The sequence below is a fragment of the Bos grunniens genome, chromosome 7 (genome assembly GCF_055505025.1).
Source record: "Bos grunniens cultivar Pamir isolate PY7600 chromosome 7, Bosgru_T2T1.0, whole genome shotgun sequence".
NCBI classification, from domain to species: domain Eukaryota; kingdom Metazoa; phylum Chordata; class Mammalia; order Artiodactyla; family Bovidae; genus Bos; species Bos grunniens.
In genome coordinates this window covers 108,466,652-108,488,204 of record NC_141171.1, presented here as the reverse complement: position 1 = coordinate 108,488,204, position 21,553 = coordinate 108,466,652, and the positions used below count along the sequence as shown (strand labels likewise).

Below are 21,553 nucleotides of genomic sequence, written 5' to 3'. Positions count from 1 at the left end.
ATTTAAAATGTGGTTAAGATCAAGGAAATTTTGGTTGATGATATTGTGTTAACTTTGCCAATATTTATTAATACCACCTGTTTATTCTTCCTGTTGCTGTTCCTATCAGTTTATTTTTTATTTATTTTTATTTGGCATTTATTTTTCATTAGTAACTTTATGTGGTACATTTGTTATTTTCCACATTTGTAGATGAAACTGAGACATAAAAGTATTTACTAACTTCCTAAGGTCACAAGCTAGTAAAAGGTGGACCTGGAATTTGATTGTCTACTTACTAACTCCAGGCCCTCTGTTCTTCACCACTGTAGAGAACATATAACTTTTCTTATAAGAAGCATTCTGATTCCTCTTCCATAGATTCCTTTTTTTCCCATACTGTAAGACAACAGAAAGAACAGAGAAATGAAGAATTTCTTTGTCCAGCTGCTGACTTTTCAGTACCCCAGAGTCTAGACTTTTATCTATTCTTTTACGCTTGTGGTAACCCTTGGAATGCTCAATTGCAGTGCAATTTCAAGATTTTATCAATTTAAAAAAATAGTTTTCGTTTTTTTTTTTAACTAGAAAGTTCTGCAAAGGAAGAAATTTATCCTTGTGAATATGAATGCATTTTATATATTTTCTTTCACATCATAAAATTAATAAAATTGTCTTGATTTTTGGGGGGGGATGTATAAATTAAGCTTCCATAATAAAGCATATGTAACTTGTAGAAATAGTTGAAATATTTCTACTGTTGTCTTGAAGTTAAGAACTTGTGCGTGACTGACTTCTGCTTTTTCAGTTTAGGTGCAGTCTTTTATCCAAAATCCATAAAGTTCTAAAAACAGAAATTGACCACAAAACCTGACTAGTCTTGATTGCAGATCTAGATCTGAACTAAAATTAGGCCCTTTTTCAAGTGTTCATACATTTGACTGCAGAAATATGAAAACATTTGATTTCTGGTGCTGGCTTAGACTCCATTGGTAATGTTAGGTAGTATTTCTAAATCTTGTGGAGGGGAGGTTGAAGTTCTAAATTCTGAAGCGTACTCAGCCCTAAGGTTTTTGGATTGGATTGTGAACATCTGTTAGACCTTTAGATTACTGTTAAAAACAACTTAATAATCCTAGATATCTTATGATTTGAAAGTATAAGGTTGGTGTACTTTTTTTTTAACCACATTTTTGCTTTTTTGAAGAAAATCATTTAGCTTGGCTATGCTTTCTCCACTATAGACACATTAATCAAAAATAAAAACCTCTTTAGTTTGCATTTTGTAGTCAAGCCTAATGTCATCTAATGAAGTTGCTGAAATATTTATGCTATTTGCCAACCACCAGAAAAAGGATAGTTTTGAGTCTGCGAGGTTTTTGTATTTTCTCTGCTTTATAAAACTTAAAGATGATATACCTGAAGAGTTTTCTCATCATGTTAATAGTATAATAGCTACAAGTAGAACTCTTTTATCAATAAAGTAAACTAAAATTTACTGTGACATTTTAAGGTATAGGATTTTTTTGGCCACTTAAAAATACATAGTTTATTCTTTATAAGTAGAAAATATTTTAAAGAATGTTTGCTTCCCTGAAAAATTCTAAATGATCATTTAATCACATGTGAAACATTATACTTTATGGGATAAGCATTGCAGCTGGTAGAGTTGTTCTGAGCTGTTTGACAGGAACTGAACACCACCTTATTAAATTAGAACTGCAAGGGGAATTTTAATAGGCAGCGTATAATTACCAGACTTGGAATTAGACCAAAGAGTTAAGGTTCATACTCGGCTTTTTTGAAACATACCCTGAGAATGTTAATAACTGTTTGAGCACAAGGTCTTGAGTTTAAAAGAGCCTTTTGCCCATGGCAGCAGATTTTAACCTTGGGCCTAATTGTTCTGAAAAGAGGTGTGCCATCTCCTGACCACTTCTTATAGTACTTAAGTTTTTTTTCAGAGTTTTTCTGTCCCTAGGCCTTAACCTTGCTTAAAAGGTAAGCAACCTTACCTTATCTAATGTAAACATGTCAGGACAACTTTTTGTTGTTGATGACTTGGGGAGAATGAAAGGAATATTACTTATAGTTGATGTCGATTTGATTCATTTAAAAAGAATTTATTGAACTCCTCCTAAAGGTCACATTTTGTTCCAGGTACTCTGTAAATACAAATAATAATGATTCCTGTTGCCTTGATCTTCATCAGCCTTATGAGAAAGACAGAATATACAGATAGTTACCATGAGGCTAAATTAAGCTCCTTTCCTCTCCTATGTGTTAGTTGAAAGCTGTGAAGAAAGCTCCTCTGATCATACTATCTCACAACAAGTGAAATATCTATGAACAGCCAAAGCAAAGATCTGTAAGCACATTCTCTAGTATTTTAGCAAAACTTTTTATCTTGTTTCCAAGTTCATAGTTTAAAAGGAATAAATCGGGGATAAATAACTTTGTTCCTCAGGCATACCTAGGGAGTCATAGATTACAGTATTTTGCTATTAAGGGAAAAGACCAGAAAGTTGTAAAAGGCAGACACAATTCAAGAAGAAACCTAGGGACTTCCCTGGCAGTCCAGTGGTTGCGACTGCACACTGCCAAGGGCCAGGGCTTGATCCCTGGTTGGGAGACTAAGCTCCCACAAGCCCCACGATGAGGCCAAAAAAAGAAGAAACCTAACTATTGGGTTTTATTTATTAAATGAAGCAGACTTATAGATTTGAACAACTGCTATCGTATCATTTTATCACAACATAGTTCAGTGTTAATACTAGTAGAAAGCCCCAAACTGCTTAGATTATGTTTAATATACTGTTTTTGAGAATGCCAAGAATTATATAATCAGTTCAGTCACTCAGTCATGTCCGACTCTTTGCCACCCCATGGACTGCAGCCCGCCAAGCCTCCCTGTCCATCACCAACTTCCAGAGTTTATTCAAACTCATGTCCATTGAGTCAGTGATGCCATCCAACCATCTCATCCTCTCTTGTCCCCTTCTCCTCCTGCCTTCAATCTTTCCCAGCATCAGGGTCTTTTCCAATGTGTCAGTTCTTCACATCAGGTGGCCAAAGTATGGGAGCTTCATCTTCAGCATCAGTCCTTCCAATGAATATTCAGGACAGATTTCTTTTAGGATGGACTGGTTGGATCTCCTTGTAGTCCAAGGGACTCTCAAGAGTCTTCTCCAACACCATACTTTTTAATATAATTTCCTTCTCACGTATTTCCAATAAAATTTGAAAAGTGTTTTTGATCCACAGCTGGTCAGATAAGAAAACTATCTAAAATTTCATTCTTCCCGAAGCTTATATATAGTTTAATTTTTTGGGGTGATATAAATATATAAATATCAGAGAAGACAGATCAATTCCTTGTGAGATTTAGGGACTCAGAGGTTGATTAGGGCTGATTTTGCTGCTTCTTTCTAACTAGGATTTGTACATAAAGTATTTTGTCTAGAAACCACATATAATTTTTTTTAATTGGAGGATAATTGCTTTATAATGTGTTGGTTTCTGCTGTATAATAGATGTGAATCAGCTGTAAGTATACATATATCTACATTTATCTCCTCCCTCTTGAGCCTCCTCCCCACCACCCCCATCCCACCCCTCTAGATGGTCACAGAGCACCAAGCTTGAACTCCCTTTGTTACACAGCACCTGCCCACTCAGTGTCTGTATATTTCAGTGCTGCTCTTCTCAATTTGTCCCACTTTCTCCTTCCCTCACTGTGTCCACAAGTGTGTTCTCTGTGCTTGCATCTCTGTCCCAGCCCTGCAAATAGGTTCATCAGTACCATTTTTCTAGGTTCCATATATCTGTGATTTTATATTTGCTTTTCTTTTTCTGACTTGCTTCACTGTGCGTAATAGGTTCTAGGTTCATCCACCTCAATTCAGCTGACTCAAATTTGTTCCTTTTTATGGGTGAGTAATATTCCACTGTATATACGCACCACATCTTCTTTATCCATTCACCTCTCAATGGATGACCGGTTGCTCCCGTGTCCTGGCTGCTGTAAACAGTGCTGCCGTGAACGTTGGGGTGCATGTAGCTCTTTTGAATATGATAGAAAAACCACTTAGATGCAAAGTCCATCACGCCAGATGCCAGAATGAAGCACAAGCTGGAATCAAGATTGCTGGGAGAATTGTCAGTAAGCTCAGAGATGCAGAGAACACCACCCTTATGGCAGAAAGCAAAGAGGAACTATAGAGCCTCTTGATGCAGGTAGAAGACGAGAGTGGAAAAGCTGACTTAAAACTCAGCATTCAGAAAACTAAGATCATGACATCCGGTCCCATCACTTCATGGCAAATAGATGGGGAAACAGTGGAAGCAGTGAGAGGCTTTATTTTCTTGGGCTCCAGAATCACTGAGGACAGTGTCTGCAGCCATGAAATTCAAAGATGCTCCTTGGAAGAAAAGCTACGACACACCTAGGTGGTGTTTTAAAAAGCAGAGATACTACTTGGCTGACGAAGGTCCATATAGTAGTCAAAAGTTATGGTTTTTCCATTAATCATGTATGGATGTGAGAGTTGGACTATAAAGAAGGCTGAGCATGAAAGAATTGATGTTTTTGAACTGTGGTGCAAGAGAAGACTCTTGAGAGTCCCTTGGACTGCAGGGAAATCCAACCAATCAAAACTAAAGGAAATCAGCCCTAAGTATCCACTGTAAGGACTGAGGCTGAAACTGAAGCTCCAGTACTTTGGCCACCTGATGCAAAGAACTGACTCATTGGAAAAGACCGTGATGCTGGGAAAGATTGAGGGCAGGAGGAGAAGGGGGCAACAGAGGGTGAGGTGGTTGGATGGCATCATCGACAATAGACGTGAGTTTGAGGAAACTCTGGGAGGTAGTGAAAGACAGGGAAACCTGGCATGCTGCAGTCCATGGGGTGGCAGAGAGTCAGACACGACTGAGCAACTGAACAACGAACAGCAACGGAAACCACATATAATTTTATTTATATGAAAAACGGTTCTTGGTTCACAATTAAATCTGTAAAGAGCGTAGTATTTGAGTAAGTTACAGTTTTCTGCTTTTGAGTATGGTTCTGAATCCTGATGGAAGACAGTACTAGTGAAAGACTATGTGAAACGCACAGTGGTGTTTTCGTTTTTACTTTGAGAAATTTAAAGTGTTTGACTCGTGTGCTTTTATAATCAACAACAAATGAGTGCTCACCAGTCCAAGATGAATCTTCGTCGTGTTTGTTCTGTTGCTTGTTCTTGAAAAATTATTTTGCAATCTTTTTCTTTTAGTTACTTATCGTCATGTCACTCAGTTGATTAACTGTGTCTCTACTTTCCCGGAGATACTGAAATAGTAGAATGTGATCCATCTTGTTTTCCGCTCCTCCGTAAGAATACATATTAGCATACTAACATAATATGTTGGTATTGGTTCCTATTTTAAATTTCTTCCGAAATTTTTTCTTTAGCAGTTGTGCCTGATATCTTGCTTATTTATTGTCTTTACCCCTAGTTTCCTTCAATTTTATAAATCCTGGGGGCAACGTTCATTGATCTTGCTTTCTCTTTTTATTACTTGCCTGTTTATGTTTTCCACTGCTGAGTTTTCAGAATAAATGTTTCACACCCACTGCTTCTTTTATTTCACTATCTACTCTTATTAAATGCCTCAAAATTTTAATTCCCTTTATTATTTCTATATTCTCTAGTTTCCATAGCTAATTGATTTTTTACTCTGTATACATCTTCTGTGACTTCAGTGCTGCCACTGAGCTGTTTGCTCACACTTTTCTGCTCCACGGTTTCTCTTCCACTGATCTGTGTTGGATGCTTCTTTGCTATGTCTTCTTTGGGGTCTGCAAACTTTTTTTAAAAGATTAAGTAGATAGTAAATATTTTAAGCTCTGTGGACCAAAAGGCAAAATTGAGTATATTATGTGGATACTTACATGAGCGTTTTAAAATGCAAAAAACACCCTTAGCTTCCATGCCACCGAAAAACAGACGGGTGGGCAGATTCTGCTTTTGCACTGGGGCATAATTTGCTGAGCTCTGGTGTAAAGCTGTCAGGGGACCAGGAGACTGACAATACTGTCAGTTTGTCTGTTCAGTAAGACAGACCAGAAGGTATTGAGCAGATTTCCTTTGGTAGAGAAAGGAGGAAAATGGTGGTGTGCTGGCAGGAAATCCTATTGAAATTTCTAAGCAGGTAGGTTATACAATGAAAGAAGTAACTACCACTTTTATTAAATGTTTGCCATTTTCTGAAAATTGTGCAAAACATTTTATCTGTTTTTCATTTAAACATCACTGTAGACTTGAAAGGGAAACATTAATATCCTAATTTAACAGATGAGGAAAAGTGAACTCAGGGAAGTTCATTCATTGTCCAGGCTTGTCCTATAAGTACTGAGCAGATCTTAAGCTAACTGTCAGACTTCAAAGCTTGCTCTTGCCATCATCGTATTCCACCGTTAGGGTGAAAAAGGCTGTAACACATCATAGACGGAACTTTACCTGATGTTATATACAGTATCTTGTTTCTTCAGTAAAGAAATAACCTGTGGTAGGTTTTTTGCTTTTCGTACTAAGAAATCTTAATCATAGTTAAATTTCCTTTGACTAGCTCTCTGAACCAATTTGGATTTTTAGAGCTACAAATTAGTAACAGACATTAAATTGGGAAATTTGTCATAGATAATAATGTTCAGAATGAAATAGTAATAGGAAATTATCGATATTACTTTTTACCATTTATATCGTCCATGTGTATTAATTTCTAGAGAACGTATGCTAAAGAAGATTGTTGGTCCTTTTTAAATAAACTGATATCACTGAAAATTCACTATTTAAAATCATTTGATAATACAGTCTTAGTTAACTTCTAAGAGCTTACAGATACTTGACAATACAAGCAGATCTCCTTGGATGCTTTTCTGGGAAAAGAAACTGAGTTTGCACTTAAGAAAGATGCCTTTAAATGCAGCGCTACAGAAGCAGCTGCATTTCAGTGGTTCAGACTGAATTGTACCTGAAGGTGAAGGGTAATGTGTTCAAAAACAAGCGGATCCTCATAGAACATATCCACAAGCTGAAGGCAGACAAGGCTCGCAAGAAGCTTCTGGCAGACCAGGCTGAGGCCCGCAGGTCTAAGACCAAGGAAGCCCGCAAGCGCCGTGAAGAGCGGCTCCAGGCCAAGAAAGAGGAAATCATTAAGACTCTGTCCAAGGAGGAAGAGACCAAGAAATAAAGTTCTCCCCCTCTGCTCTGTACATAGTGGCCTCGGCAATTGCATAGATCACTCATTCAATAAAAGACAAGCCTTTATCTGCCTAAAAAAAAAAAAAAAGGCTAGTCTGTGGATCAGTTGAAAAACAAAAGAAGCAGTGTTGTAGGGGAAGGTCTTGAAGGAATGATCTGGCCCTGAAATGAAAAAAGAAGGTGAGGTGATTGTGAAAACATTTGTGGTGGTGGGAGCAATAGTTGTGATGAAAATTCATATTTGAGGGACAGTATTTGGAATAGAGCATATTGGAAGGAAAGTGTTGCATGTGAGAATATACTCATAACTGGGATCAGATTGTAGTAAATCATCAGTGCCATTCGAAGTTAAAACTTTTTTTTTCCTATACACTAGTATTTTTTCGAGTGGCTAAAATATTAAATGGCACAAAGTTTTCGTAATTTTATCATTATATATTTATTTTGATGTGAATTAGAAAAAAATAATCAAGCTGGCACATCACATTTGGAACTTTACCAATATTGCTTAGGAGATAACTAAAATGTATTTAGGTAACAAAAAAACGTATTATTTAAAAAATGATTTCTTAATAGTTGCTGATGATACTTTTACCAGGCCCTGTTAGAATGTTTTCTGTATATTAACCCATTTACTCCTCAAATAAACTCAGTGTGATAGTGGATACTATTACTATATTCTTCTGATAGGTGACACAGTAAAGGCACAGAGATGTTAAATAACTTTTCCACAGCAAATAACTGGTGAATTCAAATCCAGGCCAGCTGACTCCAGAACCTGTGTTCTCAGCTGCATTACCTTAAGGCACAGTGTTACTGGACACCTGTAGCAAGAGTTGTGAGGGCTGTAGGCAGATGGCTTATGTGTGTGAAATAAGCCTTAGTGGAGAGGAACTGTTGAAGTTCCTATATTGTTTTAATATAAATCTATTATTTATAATATTTTATTATAAAATATAATATTTTTGGAGTAACATTATAAATGTACTGTTTGATGTAAATTAAAGTGATAGGAATATTCAGAATATGCTTTTTAATTGAGTTGAGAGAGTTGGGGTTAAATTTAGGGACACTAGCTAGTAAAGTAACGCTTAAAATTCTCCGAGCCAGGCTTCAGCAATACGTGAACCGTGAACTTCCAGATGTTCAAGCTGGTTTTAGAAAAGGCAGAGGAACCAGAGATCAAATTGCCAACATCCTCTGGATCATCTGAAAAAGCAAGAGAGTTCCAGAAAAACATCTATTTCTGCTTTATTGACTATGCCAAAGCCTTTGACTGTGTGGTTCACAATAAACTGTGGAAAATTCTGGAAAAGATGGGCATACCAGACGACCTGACCTGCCTCTTGATAAACCTGTATGCAGGTCAGGAAGCAAAAGTTAGAACTGGACATGGAACAACAGACTGGTTCCAAATAGGAAAAGGAGTACATCAAGGCTGTATATTGTCACCCTGCTTATTTAACTACTATGCAGAGTACATCATGAGAAACGCTGGGTTGGAAGAAGCACAAGCTGGAATCAGATTGCCGGGAGAAATATCAGTAACCTCAGATATGCAGATGACACCACCCTTATGACGAAAGTGAAGAAGAACTAAAGAGCCTCTTGATAAAAGTGAAAGAGGAGAGTGAAAATGTTGGCTTAAAGCTCAACATCCAGAAAACTAAGGTCATGGCATCTGGTCCCATCACTTCATGGGAAATAGATGGGGAAACAGTGGAAACAGTGGCTGACTTTATTTTCTTGGGCTTCAAAATCACTGCAGATGGTGACTACAGCCATGAAATTAAGACACTTACTCCTTGGAAGGAAAGTTATGACCAACGTAGACATCATATTAAAGAGCAGAAACATTACTTTGCCAACAAAGGTCCGTCTAGTCAAGGCTATGGTTTTTCCGGTGGTCATGTATGGATATGAGAGTTGGGCTGTGAAGAAAGCTGAGTGCTGAAGAATTGATGCTTTTGCACTGTGGTGTTGGAGAAGACTCTTGAGAGTCCCTTGGACTGCAAGGAGATCCAACCAGTCCATCCTAACGGAACTCAGTCCTGAATATTTGTTGGAAGGACTGATATTGAAGCTGAAACTCCAATACTTTGGCCACCTCGTGCGAAGAGCTGACTCATTTGAAAAGACCCTGATGCTGGGAAAGATTGAAGGTTGGAGAAGGGGGCGACAGAGGATGAGATGGTTGGATGGCATCACCGACTGATGGACATGGGTTTAGGTAGACTCTGAGAGTTGGTGATGGACAGGGAGGCCTGGCGTGCTGCTTTTCATGGAGTCGCAAAGAGTCGGACATGACTGAGTGACTGAACTGAACTGAGTTAATAATTGTCTTAAGTCTAGGTTTGGAGAAAACACTTGAGCCAGAGTTTTTTAGGGGAAATGGAGAAAAGGGAGCTAGGATATAAGAGCCATTGAACAGAAAAAATGGGAAGTAAGAGAAGACTTAAGTGTGAGGAGTTTGTGAAGAGTCAGAGATCTATCCAGCTTAAGGGCAGGATAATACCATTAGCAGATAAAAAATCAAGAAAGGGACTTAAATAGCAGATGAATTTTGTTATACATACATAATTTTTAAAAGGAGTGTGAAAAATCTAAAAAATATTTGGTGGGGAGTTAGTGGTTATGAAAGCTTAGTATGTGGTCAGGGCTGGTGATACATGTTTAAAAAGTTACCTACTTAGAGATGAGCGTTATATATATTGAGTAGCAATGATGTTGGCCAGGTGTCTACAAACTTTCTTAAAGGGTCAGATATTAATTATTTTAGGTTTTGCTGACTAAGAGGCAAAATCAAATATAAAAACCATTTTTGGCTCACATACCATTAAAAAGTAAAACAGGCAGCAGGGCCAGATTTGGCTAATGAGATGCATAGTTTGCCAGTCCTCAACATAAGCGTCTTAAATAAATTGATAGTTGATCATAGACATCCTTTTTATACTGAAATTTAGAGGTATTCCATCAGTTATTTCACTAATTGATAAAAGTTCAGACGTTTCATATGTTATCTTTCTGGACAGGACCTTACTCTGAGAGAAATGTTTAATAATGAGGTTTGCTTTTAAGCAAGCATGTTAAAAATTGCCACAAACTAATGTAGAAATCTTACCCTGCTTCTTAAACCAAAATTGGAGTTGGTAATTTAGCTATAAATTTGAGAAACTTCATATTCAAGGAAAGTTAGTTCAGTAAGCTCCTTTAAAACTATTTCTTTGTTCGATTTTGACACTGATACAAGTCTGAAAATGATTTACTTGATCTTAGGATATTCTTTGGACCAGAGAGGGTTTTACAGAATAGAAGCGGTTTTGGTGCATACCAGTGAAGGCCCACCTGTTACTCGCTATGCCAGGGCTTTGTTCTGTCCTTCCCCAGGATATTTGTGACCTGCTGCCCATTGTTTTCTGAAAACTGGAAGTTGATTTTATTTCTTTTCTTCTGTTAATTTCTCAGAGCTCAGATCAGTGCTTCTCTTTGTTAATTGCGTCTTGATCTCTTGGGTTCATCTGCCTATAGAAGAAGACAATACCAACTATCGCTTCCTTACAAAAACATAAAGTTTGTTATTTTTTTGTTTTCTTAAAAGTCAGTGCAAAAAAGGTAATCTTTAAGGGAATTCTTGACCAGAATGATTGATATGACTGGAAAGAGCATTTATAATTTATATTCAACACTGTTAAGTAATATTGTAGCTTTTGGTAATATAAGATGTGGCTTCCCTGGGGGCTTGGTGGTAAGCCAAGAATCCGCCTACCAATACAGGAGACATAGGTTCGATCCCTGGGTCAGAGAGATCCCCTGGAGCAGGAAATGGCAAGCTGCTCCAATATTCTTTCCTGGGAAAACCCACGGACAGAGGAACCTTGGCGGGCCACGTCCATGGGGTTGCAGAAGAGTTGGACACGACTTAGTGACTAAACAACAGCAAATATAAGATGACTAATGCTTCGCAAGTTGTTGAATGTAAACAAACTAACCAGTTAAATACGCATAACTAAAAGTAATTTTTCTGAAACTTTTTCATTAACCCTTTTATCACTTATTTCATTCCTTATCTAAATATTCTGTTGAGATTTATTTTGTGTTCATAGTCCTACCAAAGGACTTCGGAAAAGATTTGTCAGTGCAGTTTTGAATGAATTTGAATCTTTCTCCATTGAACATGGTAATAGTGAAAATTTATTCATAGAGGATATGATATCAGTTGTCAGTAGGTAATTACAAAGTTGTTGTGGATAGATAGAGTGAGTAACAACTCTCATTATATATTCCAGATACCATTTAAATTGTGATTACTGAATAAATTAAAATTTTGTTTAGAATATGTCTAAAATATAAAGAACCTATATCTAAGCACCATGGAATTAGTTACTTTAATGAAGAAAAAAAAAATTGATAATTTTATAACTTGCCATATAATATATTCATTTGAAAGTGTTACATTCTGCTGAATATTTATCTCTATTTTAAAATGTGTTAAAATTGAATCATCTCCTGATGAAACATACAGAGCATCAGTAGTCCATTCTCTACCATGATGCCCGGTTAACACTCCAGATGATAAACACACTTGTAATGACAGTTTTTTTCTGTTCTAAACTTGCAGTTCAGAATGCAGTGATGGAGAATGGTCTGCTTCTTTGCCTCATCGATTTTCTGGTACAGAAAAAGATCAGTCCTCAAGCGATGAAAGCTGGGAGACTCTGCCAGGGAAAGATGAGAATGAGCCTGAACTACAGAGCGACAGCAGTGGTCCCGAAGAAGAGAACCAGGAGTTGTCTCTTCAGGAAGGGTGTGTACCAGTAGGATTTGTGATTTTTACGTGCATTGCATGAAGTGTTACGCATCACATTCAAATGTTGGGTATGCTGTTAATCACATTTGCAAGCCCTATGTAGGACCAGTAGATCCTGCTGAATTTTGTTATGCTTTTGGTTATTTTCCAAAGAACAATTAACTTGAAAATACTGGTAATTACAGTGTCTTCTCTTGAAGTACAGTCTGTGTTTCCATTTTGCTTTATTAAAAGAAACCGTGGGCATTTAAACGATTGTTTTGGTTAAGTCAGGTATGAGTGAATCAGAGCCACCTGCTCCTCTGGAGATGCTGACGAGGTGGAAGGGACGGCCGTCGGGGGAGTCAGTGGTTGTTCCTGGGGACACAGGCAGTTGTAAAAGGGGAAGTTTTACTGTTGCTGTCTGATTGCATTGGATCAGATCTCCAGTCATTGGGTTGATGTTAAATATCTTTGTGTTTTCCTAACTTTAATGGGAATGCTGTAGTGTAGAGCTTGTCAAGTTTATACTCTGAAGGGCTAGATAGTGAATATTTTCAGCTTTGTGTGTCAGTCTCTATTGGAGCTGCTCAGTTCTGTTGTTGCAGTGTAAAAGTAGCCATAGGTAATATGTAAATGAATGGGTGTAGCTGTCTTCCAGTAAAATTGTTTTATGGAAACAGGTGGCAGGCTGGAAATAAGCTGTGGGCCATTGCTTACCAGCTCTTGCTCCACTAGCATTTCCTGGGTAAGAGAGACGCTGGTGTTTAGACTGATTTCATACATACACACTCATACACAAAGAATTTTTTTTGTTTTAAATCACATTAAAGAAACTTTCCCCATTTTGTATTTTATAGGTTTCTGGTAAGAATGTTTGTTGAATTTTAAAGTCTTGTTAGCACCAATGGAAATGACATAATGATTTTTCACTTTTGGCCTAGTAATCGTGAGCAGTTATTCTGTTACTCAATTTCCTAATATTCAACTACCCTTACTTCTTATAATTAGCCCATCATGATCACATAGTCATGGTTTATTGTTGTTTTAATGAGCTGCTAGATTCTTTTTGCCAGCATTTTACATAGGATTTTTATATTGAGAGCTGTGTGAATTTTCCCTATTTGTGTGGTTTTTTTTGGTCTTGATAAGTTTGATACTCGCTTTGCTAAAAGAGTACATAAATATATATATATTTATATACATTGTGTCTCCTGGTGTTTAAATAGCTTCTTACTACTTTAAAGGCTGTTGGTATTTGTTTGTGAAACCTTTCGGGCTTGGTATTTTATTTTGAGGGAGTATTTCTTTGATAATTAAAATTTCTTTATGATGATAATTGGTTCTAATTTAGTCTCATGAAATCTATTTTGGTAAATATATTTTCTTAGGAAAAAACTATTTCAACTTGGACAAACATCAAATTTTTACTTTTCAAAAAATATAAATTTCCAGTTTGAGATTAATTCTATAAGAAAATCTAGAAATAAAAAACATTAGAAAATTTGTAAAGAAAGGAATTTACAATTGGTTTTGATAATGGTAGGTTGAGGTGTTTTTTCCCCTCTTCCTGACTTTGATCATCTTTAATTATTATTAGTTTCAGTTCAGTTGATTTCAGTCGCTCAGTCGTGTCCGACTCTTTTCGACCCCATGGACTGCAGCACGCCAGGCCTCCCTGTCCATCACCAGCTCCTGGAGCTTGCTCAAACTCATGTCCATTGAGTCAGTGATGGCATCCAGTCGTCTCATCCTCTGCCATCCCCTTCTCGTCCTGCCTTCAATTAGTTAGCTTGGTGCTGCTGCTAAGTCGCTTCAGTCGTGTCCGACTCTGTGGGACCCCATAGATGGCAGCCCACCAGGCTCCGCCATCCCTGGGATTCTCCCACTAAGTATTAAATTTTTTGTATGTAATTGGTGAAAAACTTCGTATGTAATATTTGGTGTGTAACTGTCATGCAGCAAACATTTACTGAGCGTGCAGTGTGTGCCATGTGCTGAGCATGCAGTAAGCATTGTCCTGGACCCTGGGATTGTATCAGTGAGCAAGGCCAAGCTCCTTCATGAAGCTCACGTGATGGTGGGGGTGGCAGGCAATATGTAAGATGGAAATAATTGTAAATCACAAACTGATAATTACGGTGAAGGGAATGAAACACAAATGTAATAAAGCAACTAACAGGTGCTTATATATAGAATGGTCAGGGAGGACTTCTCTTAGGAATTGACTTCTGAACTGAGTTCTAAAAGATGAGAATTGGCAGTTGAGGGAGAGCTTTCTAGGCAGTAGGAACGATGAGAGCAGAGGTGCTGAAAAGGAAAGGGCATGGCATGCCAGAAGACAGCGGAGCTGAAGCAGATGAGCGACAGAGAGCAAGATGAGAGGGAGTGGGCGGGAACCAGGCTGAAGAACACACAGCAGCTGGAATTATTCAGAGAGCAGTGAGGGTTTAAGTGTGGAGAATTAACTGATTTAACACACATTTTTAAAAGATCAAACAGCTTTGTGGAGATTGAATTGGAAAGGGACTAAAGTAAAAAAGAAGGTAAGAGTGAGTTAGGCTGTGAGGGGATATCTGATAGTGAGAATTTTAAAAGGTAAACAAGTTTGGGACTATTTTTGAGTTATAAATATTAGAATGAATTGGTATATGAGATGAGGGATAAATCAGTCAATTATGACTGGGTATTTTGAGCAGTAGGTAGACATTAATGTCATTGACTAAGATGAGGAAGCCTGGGGAGAGAATTGGAAAGTAGGAACCCCTTTTTGGAATTTTAAGTGTGAGTTAGACATGCATTGTAGATGGCAGGAGACACGTGGATATTTAGCTTATAAGCTTAAGGAAAGTGTCCTGAATTGTAGTTAGATGTACAGATACATGAGCACAAACAGAAACACATAGGAAGTCATCTAGTGCTTGCATCAGTATCCTGTAATAAAAAATGCAGTAATTTGATTTTAAAAAACAGAAGGCAGTTGGTGAGAAGGGCAGAACTAATACGCTGTACGGCAGTAGTGTTTCAGTTGATGGAAAAGATCAGCATTGAAGTGTATAGTTTGGGAGAGGTCTGAAAGTTAACTTTTGACATAAGGTAAATTTGTACGGTAAAATTTTAAGGATAGCCATTATAAGAATAAATACAGAGTATATGTGTTAGAAACCTGTATACAAGGAAAAAAGAAACTTGAGACATGGGAAAATAACATTTAAAGTCAATCCAAATAACAATAAAGAAAGGAAAAAAAAGCCTTAAAACATGGAAGAAAAATAGAGATTAAAAAAAGCACTTGAGAAAAAGTTCTGTAACAAATATGAACTGTTTACTCCCTGCTTGTGGAAGATAAAGCTTCAAATCAGTTAGATTTTTTAAGTTAAATGTTGTTTATAAAACCCACACTTAAAGCATTAGCATACAGAAAGATTGAAAGTTAAAGGACAGAAAATGATACTTCAGGGAAATACTAACTAAAAGAAAATGGACTAATCATACTAGCATTAGCAAAGTATACTTAAAGACAGAAAGCATTATTGGGGAGGGTGACGGTCACTACGTAATAAGTCCAATTTTCCAGTAAAATGTAGCAGGTTTAAACTTGAATGTACCTAATAAAATAGACTCAAAAGATATAAATCAAAATTTAATCAAACTAGAGAATATTGACAGATTGTCTGTCATATTAGAACAATTTTAAATACCTTTCTGAATTTCTAATTAATGGATACAAAAAATTAATTGCAGATTTGAGCAACTCATTTAAACATGGTTTAATGAACACTGCATGGTGTGGAATACAAAAACACACAAAAAGTGAACGTGTACTATAGACTGCAAAGCACAGATTAACACATTTCGAAGAATCAGTATCCTGCAGACCATTTTCTCTGACCATAATGTAATTAATTTTATAAATAAATAATACATGTATGTTATATAAAACCCCCTTTGCATTTGAAATTATCTGTCCTTCTGAAAAACCAGTAGGACAAAGAAGAAATCATACTAGAAGTTTAAAAAGCATGCAACTCAATGATAATGAAAATACCACCAATCAAAAACTGTGGGATTATAATGAAATTGATATTTACAGGTAAATTTATCTTTATAAATACTTATGTTAGAAAAAAAAACAAAAGCTGAAGATGGAGTAGCTATGCATAGAAAAGGATTATTAGAATAAATAAACTAAGGTAAGATAAGAATCAGAGTTAGAGAAGATAAGAACAAAAGTCAACGTAATTAGAAAACAATACCAGTAGAGAGAATTAAAGAAGCCAGAAGCTGATACAAACAAGAAGACATTGCACTAGGCGAATGAAGATGACACAGATGAATGATGTGGGCATGCAGATGGGGGCAGAGCTGCAAAACCAGTGAAGGTCGTATGGACCAAGAACACTGTGAACTTAGATCAGTGCATTTGAAAACTTAGAAGTTGACAAATTCCTAGAAAAATAGAATTCATCACTGCCCTAAATAATATGGTAACTATTACAGATATGTAATCAGTGGTTTATCATCTTTCCATGGAGAAAACAACTGATCCAAATGGTTTTAGAGCTGAATTGTCTTAAATTCTCTCTAGACTTTCAAAGGTCATATCATACTACTCTTCAAGAGAATGAGAAAAGAACTATTTCTCCAAGTCGTTCAAATAAGGCCAGTATAACCCTAGTACCAAAAGAGTGTATGAAGGAAATTATAAGCTTATTTAATTCATTAAAGTATACATCAGACTCCTAAACAGAATTATTGGAAATCTGAATTTGTTAAGTGTATTTTTTTAACAGGTGAAATTCAGTTACCAATTTGAGTTTATTCCAGGTATGTAAAAGTAGTTTCATGTAGAATACCTGTCAATGTTATCACCACATTAGCAAAATACAGAAGAAAATTCAAATGACAGATTCTGTAGATTTTTTTTTTATGTGGGGAAAAAAAAAATCACTTGTAATGTTCAGCATCTCATCATGATAAAAATTCGGAAACTAAGATCAGAACAGAATTTCCTATGAGATAGGTTCCTCATAAAACCTTGTAATGTTCAGCATCTCATCATGATAAAAATTCAGAAACTAAGATCAGAACAGAATTTCCTATGAGATAGATTCCTCATAAAACCTATCTAAAAAAATAGAAATGATTTTCAATAAAGAAGCATTAAAAAAAACTTCCCCCTTAAGATCAGGAGTAAGACAAGTGTACCATTTCTATGGCCAATGAGGAGGAAATGTTAGCATGGCAGGATGGGAGATTAATAAAAGATAACAAAGATAGAAAAGGAGAGAACCAAATTAGGAAACTGTACGTACAGTATAAGGTCTTAATGTGCAGAGTGCATAGTGAGCTAGAAATCAGGAAGCAAAACTTAGTCTGATTGTAAAATGATCAAACCTTGAGCAAATAATTCACTGAAGGGAACTATTAACGGTGAATTAAAAATATCAAAAGATGCTTAGATCATTAGCAATCAGGGAGTGTGCATTAAGAACACAAGGAGGGGGACTTCCCTGGTGGTCTTGTGGTTAGGACTCTGTGCTTCTAATGCAGGGAGTGCAGGTTCAGTCCCTGGTCGGGGAACTAAGATCCCACATGCTGTGTGGTGCAGCCAAAAAATAACAACAAAAAAGGGGTCACAAGGGGGCGTCTTCTTTTAATCACCTATTGTATCAGCAGCATCGGGTGTTTTGGAGGATGTGAATCAGTTCCTACACGCTGCTTGTTGAGGTGGATATTATTACCCAAGTATTAATAAGAAAAATTAATGTATTCATACATAGAGTATTACACAGCAGAGGTAATGAATGAGCCATAGTTAGATATAGAAACATGGATGAATCTTAAAGATAGAATGCTGAGAGAGAATAACCATTCCTGGGAAAATGTGTATCATACCTATTTCATAAAGTTTAAAAACAGGCAGTAGTAAATATCTTATTTAAGTATAAAAAAATAGTGAAAACATCTTTCAGAAGCAATGGAATGAAAACAGCATTAACATGATGGTACTTTGGCATCTGGTCCCATCACTTCATGGGAAACAGATGGGGAAACAGTGGAAACAGTGTCAGACTTTATTTTTTGGGGCTCCAAAATCACTGCAGATGGTGACTGCAGCCATGAAATTAAAAGACGCTTACTCCTTGGAAGAAAAGTTATGACCAACCTAGATAGCATATTGAAATGCAGAGACGTTACTTTGCCAACAAAGGTCCGTCTAGTCAAAGCTATGGTTTTTCCAGTGGTCATGTATGGATGTGAGAGTTGGACTGTGTAGAAGGCTGAGCGCCGAAGAATTGCTGCTTTTGCACTGTGGTTAGAGAAGACTCTTGAGAGTCCCTTGGACTGCAAGGAGATCCAACCAGTCCATTCTGAAGGAGATCAGCCCTGGGATTTCTTTGGAAGGAATGATGTTAAAGCTGAAACTCCAGTACTTTGGCCACCTCATGCGAAGAGTTGACTCATTGGAAAAGACTCTGATGCTGGGAGGGATTGGGGGCAGGAGGAGAAGGGGATGACAGAGGATGAGATGGCTGGATGGCATCACTGACTCTATGGTCGTGAGTCTGAGTGAACTCCGGGAGTTGGTGATGGACAGGGAGGCCCGGCGTGCTGCGATTCATGGGGTCGCATAGAGTCGAACACGACTGAGCGACTGAACTGAACTGAACTTTGCTCTGGAGTGTCAGGCGAAGGGGATAGAGAAAGTATAGAACACAAGGTGTGTGCTAGTCAGTGCTGATGTTCTAGTTCCTGGCTTGGGTGGCTGGCTCTGATTGTTCAGTATAATATACTATATAACTAAAATAGGTTGTATATGTTTTGCATTTGGAAAAAAAAGGAATTAAAAAATAAAGGGAATTGAAGATGAGGAAATGGAGATACCCAATTCTTTACAAAAAGGAAGAGATTCCACGTGGATTTTAGGCCTAGAAAAGGGTTGTCCTCACCCCTAAAAACCTAGAAGCATGATTGTTTGCTTATAGAATGTTCAAGGAGAAAGTAACTTACTGATGATTAGAGCAAAGGTAAGTGAGATTCTTGAGAAGGTATGATCCAGAGCTCAGGAAGAGGGCCTCTAGGATCAGAGACTCCTGCATTGTAGCTCTGGGGAGGCAACAGCTGGTCCTGGGTACTTCTGGTGTCCTGTTGTTCAATTTTTTTTTTTTTTTAAAGATCAAAATTCCTTTTGTTACACTGTCAGGCCAACTCCGTCCAACCACAGTGCCACTCTTCTAGCCTGATCGATCTTGTTAAATGGTGAATGGCCTTTGTGTAACATGTTGAGAGCGTATGCCACATAGCACTTATTTTCTGTTTCTGCAGCTGTTTTGTAATGAGTTGTGAAAGAGAGAAACAAATGTTTAAACAAAATATGTAGCCAAGGATTATTTATAAAGTTGAAAGAGTATTAATGACATTATCATTTAGATTCAGAATAATTTATGTTAGTTTTCTTCTTTGAATTAAAAAAACTCATAAATTAATATTTCTTGTACTGAATAATTTTCAACTGTGTATTTGAGTTTTATGTTAGATATCTGAATTACAGCGTAACAGTCATTTTGATAGCCGTATAATAAAAAGAAATGTACTTCTTGTAGGTGTATATTGAAATAACAGACATTTCCAAGGACTATTCTAGGCTTAATCTCTAAATTATTTGACTTTTAAAATATTTATTTTTCAAGGGTTTATTATTATATTTGCAACACAGAGAGAGAACCTATTAAGTGTCAAGCACATGTTACAGGGAGTAAGGCTCTAATGTGTGCGCTGGGCTCAGTCGCTCAGGCGTGTCCGACTCTGTGACCCCATGGACAGAAGTCCACCAGGCTCCCCTGTCCATTGGATTCCCCAGGCAGAAACACTGCAGTGGGTTGCCATGCCCTCCTCCAGGGTAATGAGGAGACACAACAACGTGTTATGCCCTTGAGAAGCTGCCAGTCTGGGGGAGGCAAGTGAGTCCCAGGAGAGTTAGAGGACACTGTGCCAGGTACTCTCAGAAAGCTGAGAAGAGAGGTCTGCTGTGCAGGGATTTTTAGTTTGATCTGTACTTTAAAACTGTTTGAGGCTTAATTTTACTGAAACTAAATTATGCACAAGAAAGCATGTACTGTCTTTATGTATGAGACATTAAAACTTTACAAAATAAGCATATTTTGGTATGCTCATTTCTCTCGTTTTATTAGACTGAATCATATAAGTATGTTATTATGAAGTGTAGTTGAGGAGCAGAAATTAAACATTTATGGATTTAGGTATAGAAGGAGATAGTTTCTTTATATTTAAAATGTGTTGTTTCTTATATGTGGGCATTGTCTACATCTCTTTCATAAATGTTTTTATCCCTAAAGTTAAATTTGCACATTACAATGAATAGAGTTCTAATTAGCTGTTCTTCAAGTTGAGATACATAAATTGTTGTACAACATTTCTCATCTTAAACCCAAACTAAAATGAAACTTTGCTACGACTATATTATTTAACCTCCTTTTGGTATGCTAAAAGGTATTTTTTGTCAAATAAAATGAATAAGAAAATTCTAACAGTATAATTGTCTTATTTGTAAATTTGAAAGTAGCTTTTGTTCAGTGTTTGCAGCCTTGAAATGCTGTTTTTTCTTATATATTATAATTATTAATTTTCCTCAGTTTGGTCTTCACGTCCAAGTTCTTGGTGTTTTGGCTTTTCCATGAGCATTTTCTTCAGTGTGTATGTTGTGAAATTTAGCAATCAGTTTATCTTTGGCTTCAAAATTTTGCATCATGTTTAGAACAACACTGAGATTTTTGTGGAAATTTCTCTTGTGGTTCTTCTAGTACTTGTGTTTTTTAGAGATATTGAAGGCAGGCATGCATTTTTATAAAATAGATCTGGAATTTATTTAAGGCTAAATAATGACATCAAAATGTAACGTCCCTCCCTCCCCCATGTGTGTTCCCAGTTGTCTCAGTGTCATTTATCAAGTGCTCTTTTCCCCTACTTTCATTTTTCTTCTTTTCTTTATCTGTGTCGTTGATTTGTCTACCGCTGTTTCTGTTAGCTTATTTTCTAGTGGAAGAATGACTAATAGTAAATAAGAAAATGATAAGTAAAAGGAAGGTCTATAAGGAGAATAAGCAGAATGCTGTATCAGCAGTGGCTGGTGAGCTGCTTAAAATGAGTGGTCACGCAGGCTTCCCTTGAAGCAGCGACAGTGCCTATGGTCTGAGCAGCAGGCAGGGGAGTGGCCGTGCACATGCCTGGTGGAAGGAGCCTTTCACGTGGAGGGGGTGTCCGCAAGGCGGGCTGAGCTCCACAGCTCCAGGAGGGGAGAGAGCAGCGGGAGAGCAATGAAGGGGTCGGGGTGGCATGCCCAGAGGCGGGCTCCTGCTTTGCAGGGTTTGTAGGCCAGGCTGAGCAACGTGGCCTTACTGTAACTGAGGGGAGCTACTCAAGATCGGGACTTAACGATTCAGATTACCTAGGGTGAGTTTTTCTTACTTTTCTCCTGCAAAAAGAAAATAGTGAGAGTATAGATAATACATATCAAATA

At 37.2% G+C, this 21,553-nt stretch overlaps 1 protein-coding gene across 2 annotated transcripts in view; it reads left to right on the top strand.

Annotated features, from left to right (window-relative positions):
* The window catches only part of PJA2 (praja ring finger ubiquitin ligase 2), a 72,735-nt gene that overhangs the window by 26,914 nt on the left and 24,268 nt on the right, over positions 1 to 21,553 (top strand). For both annotated transcript variants that reach the window (XM_086413369.1, XM_086413370.1), the window contains exon 5: positions 11,845 to 12,030. In XM_086413369.1, coding sequence (XP_086269495.1) covers positions 11,845 to 12,030 — 186 coding nt within the window. The remainder of the gene's footprint in view (positions 1 to 11,844; positions 12,031 to 21,553) is intronic.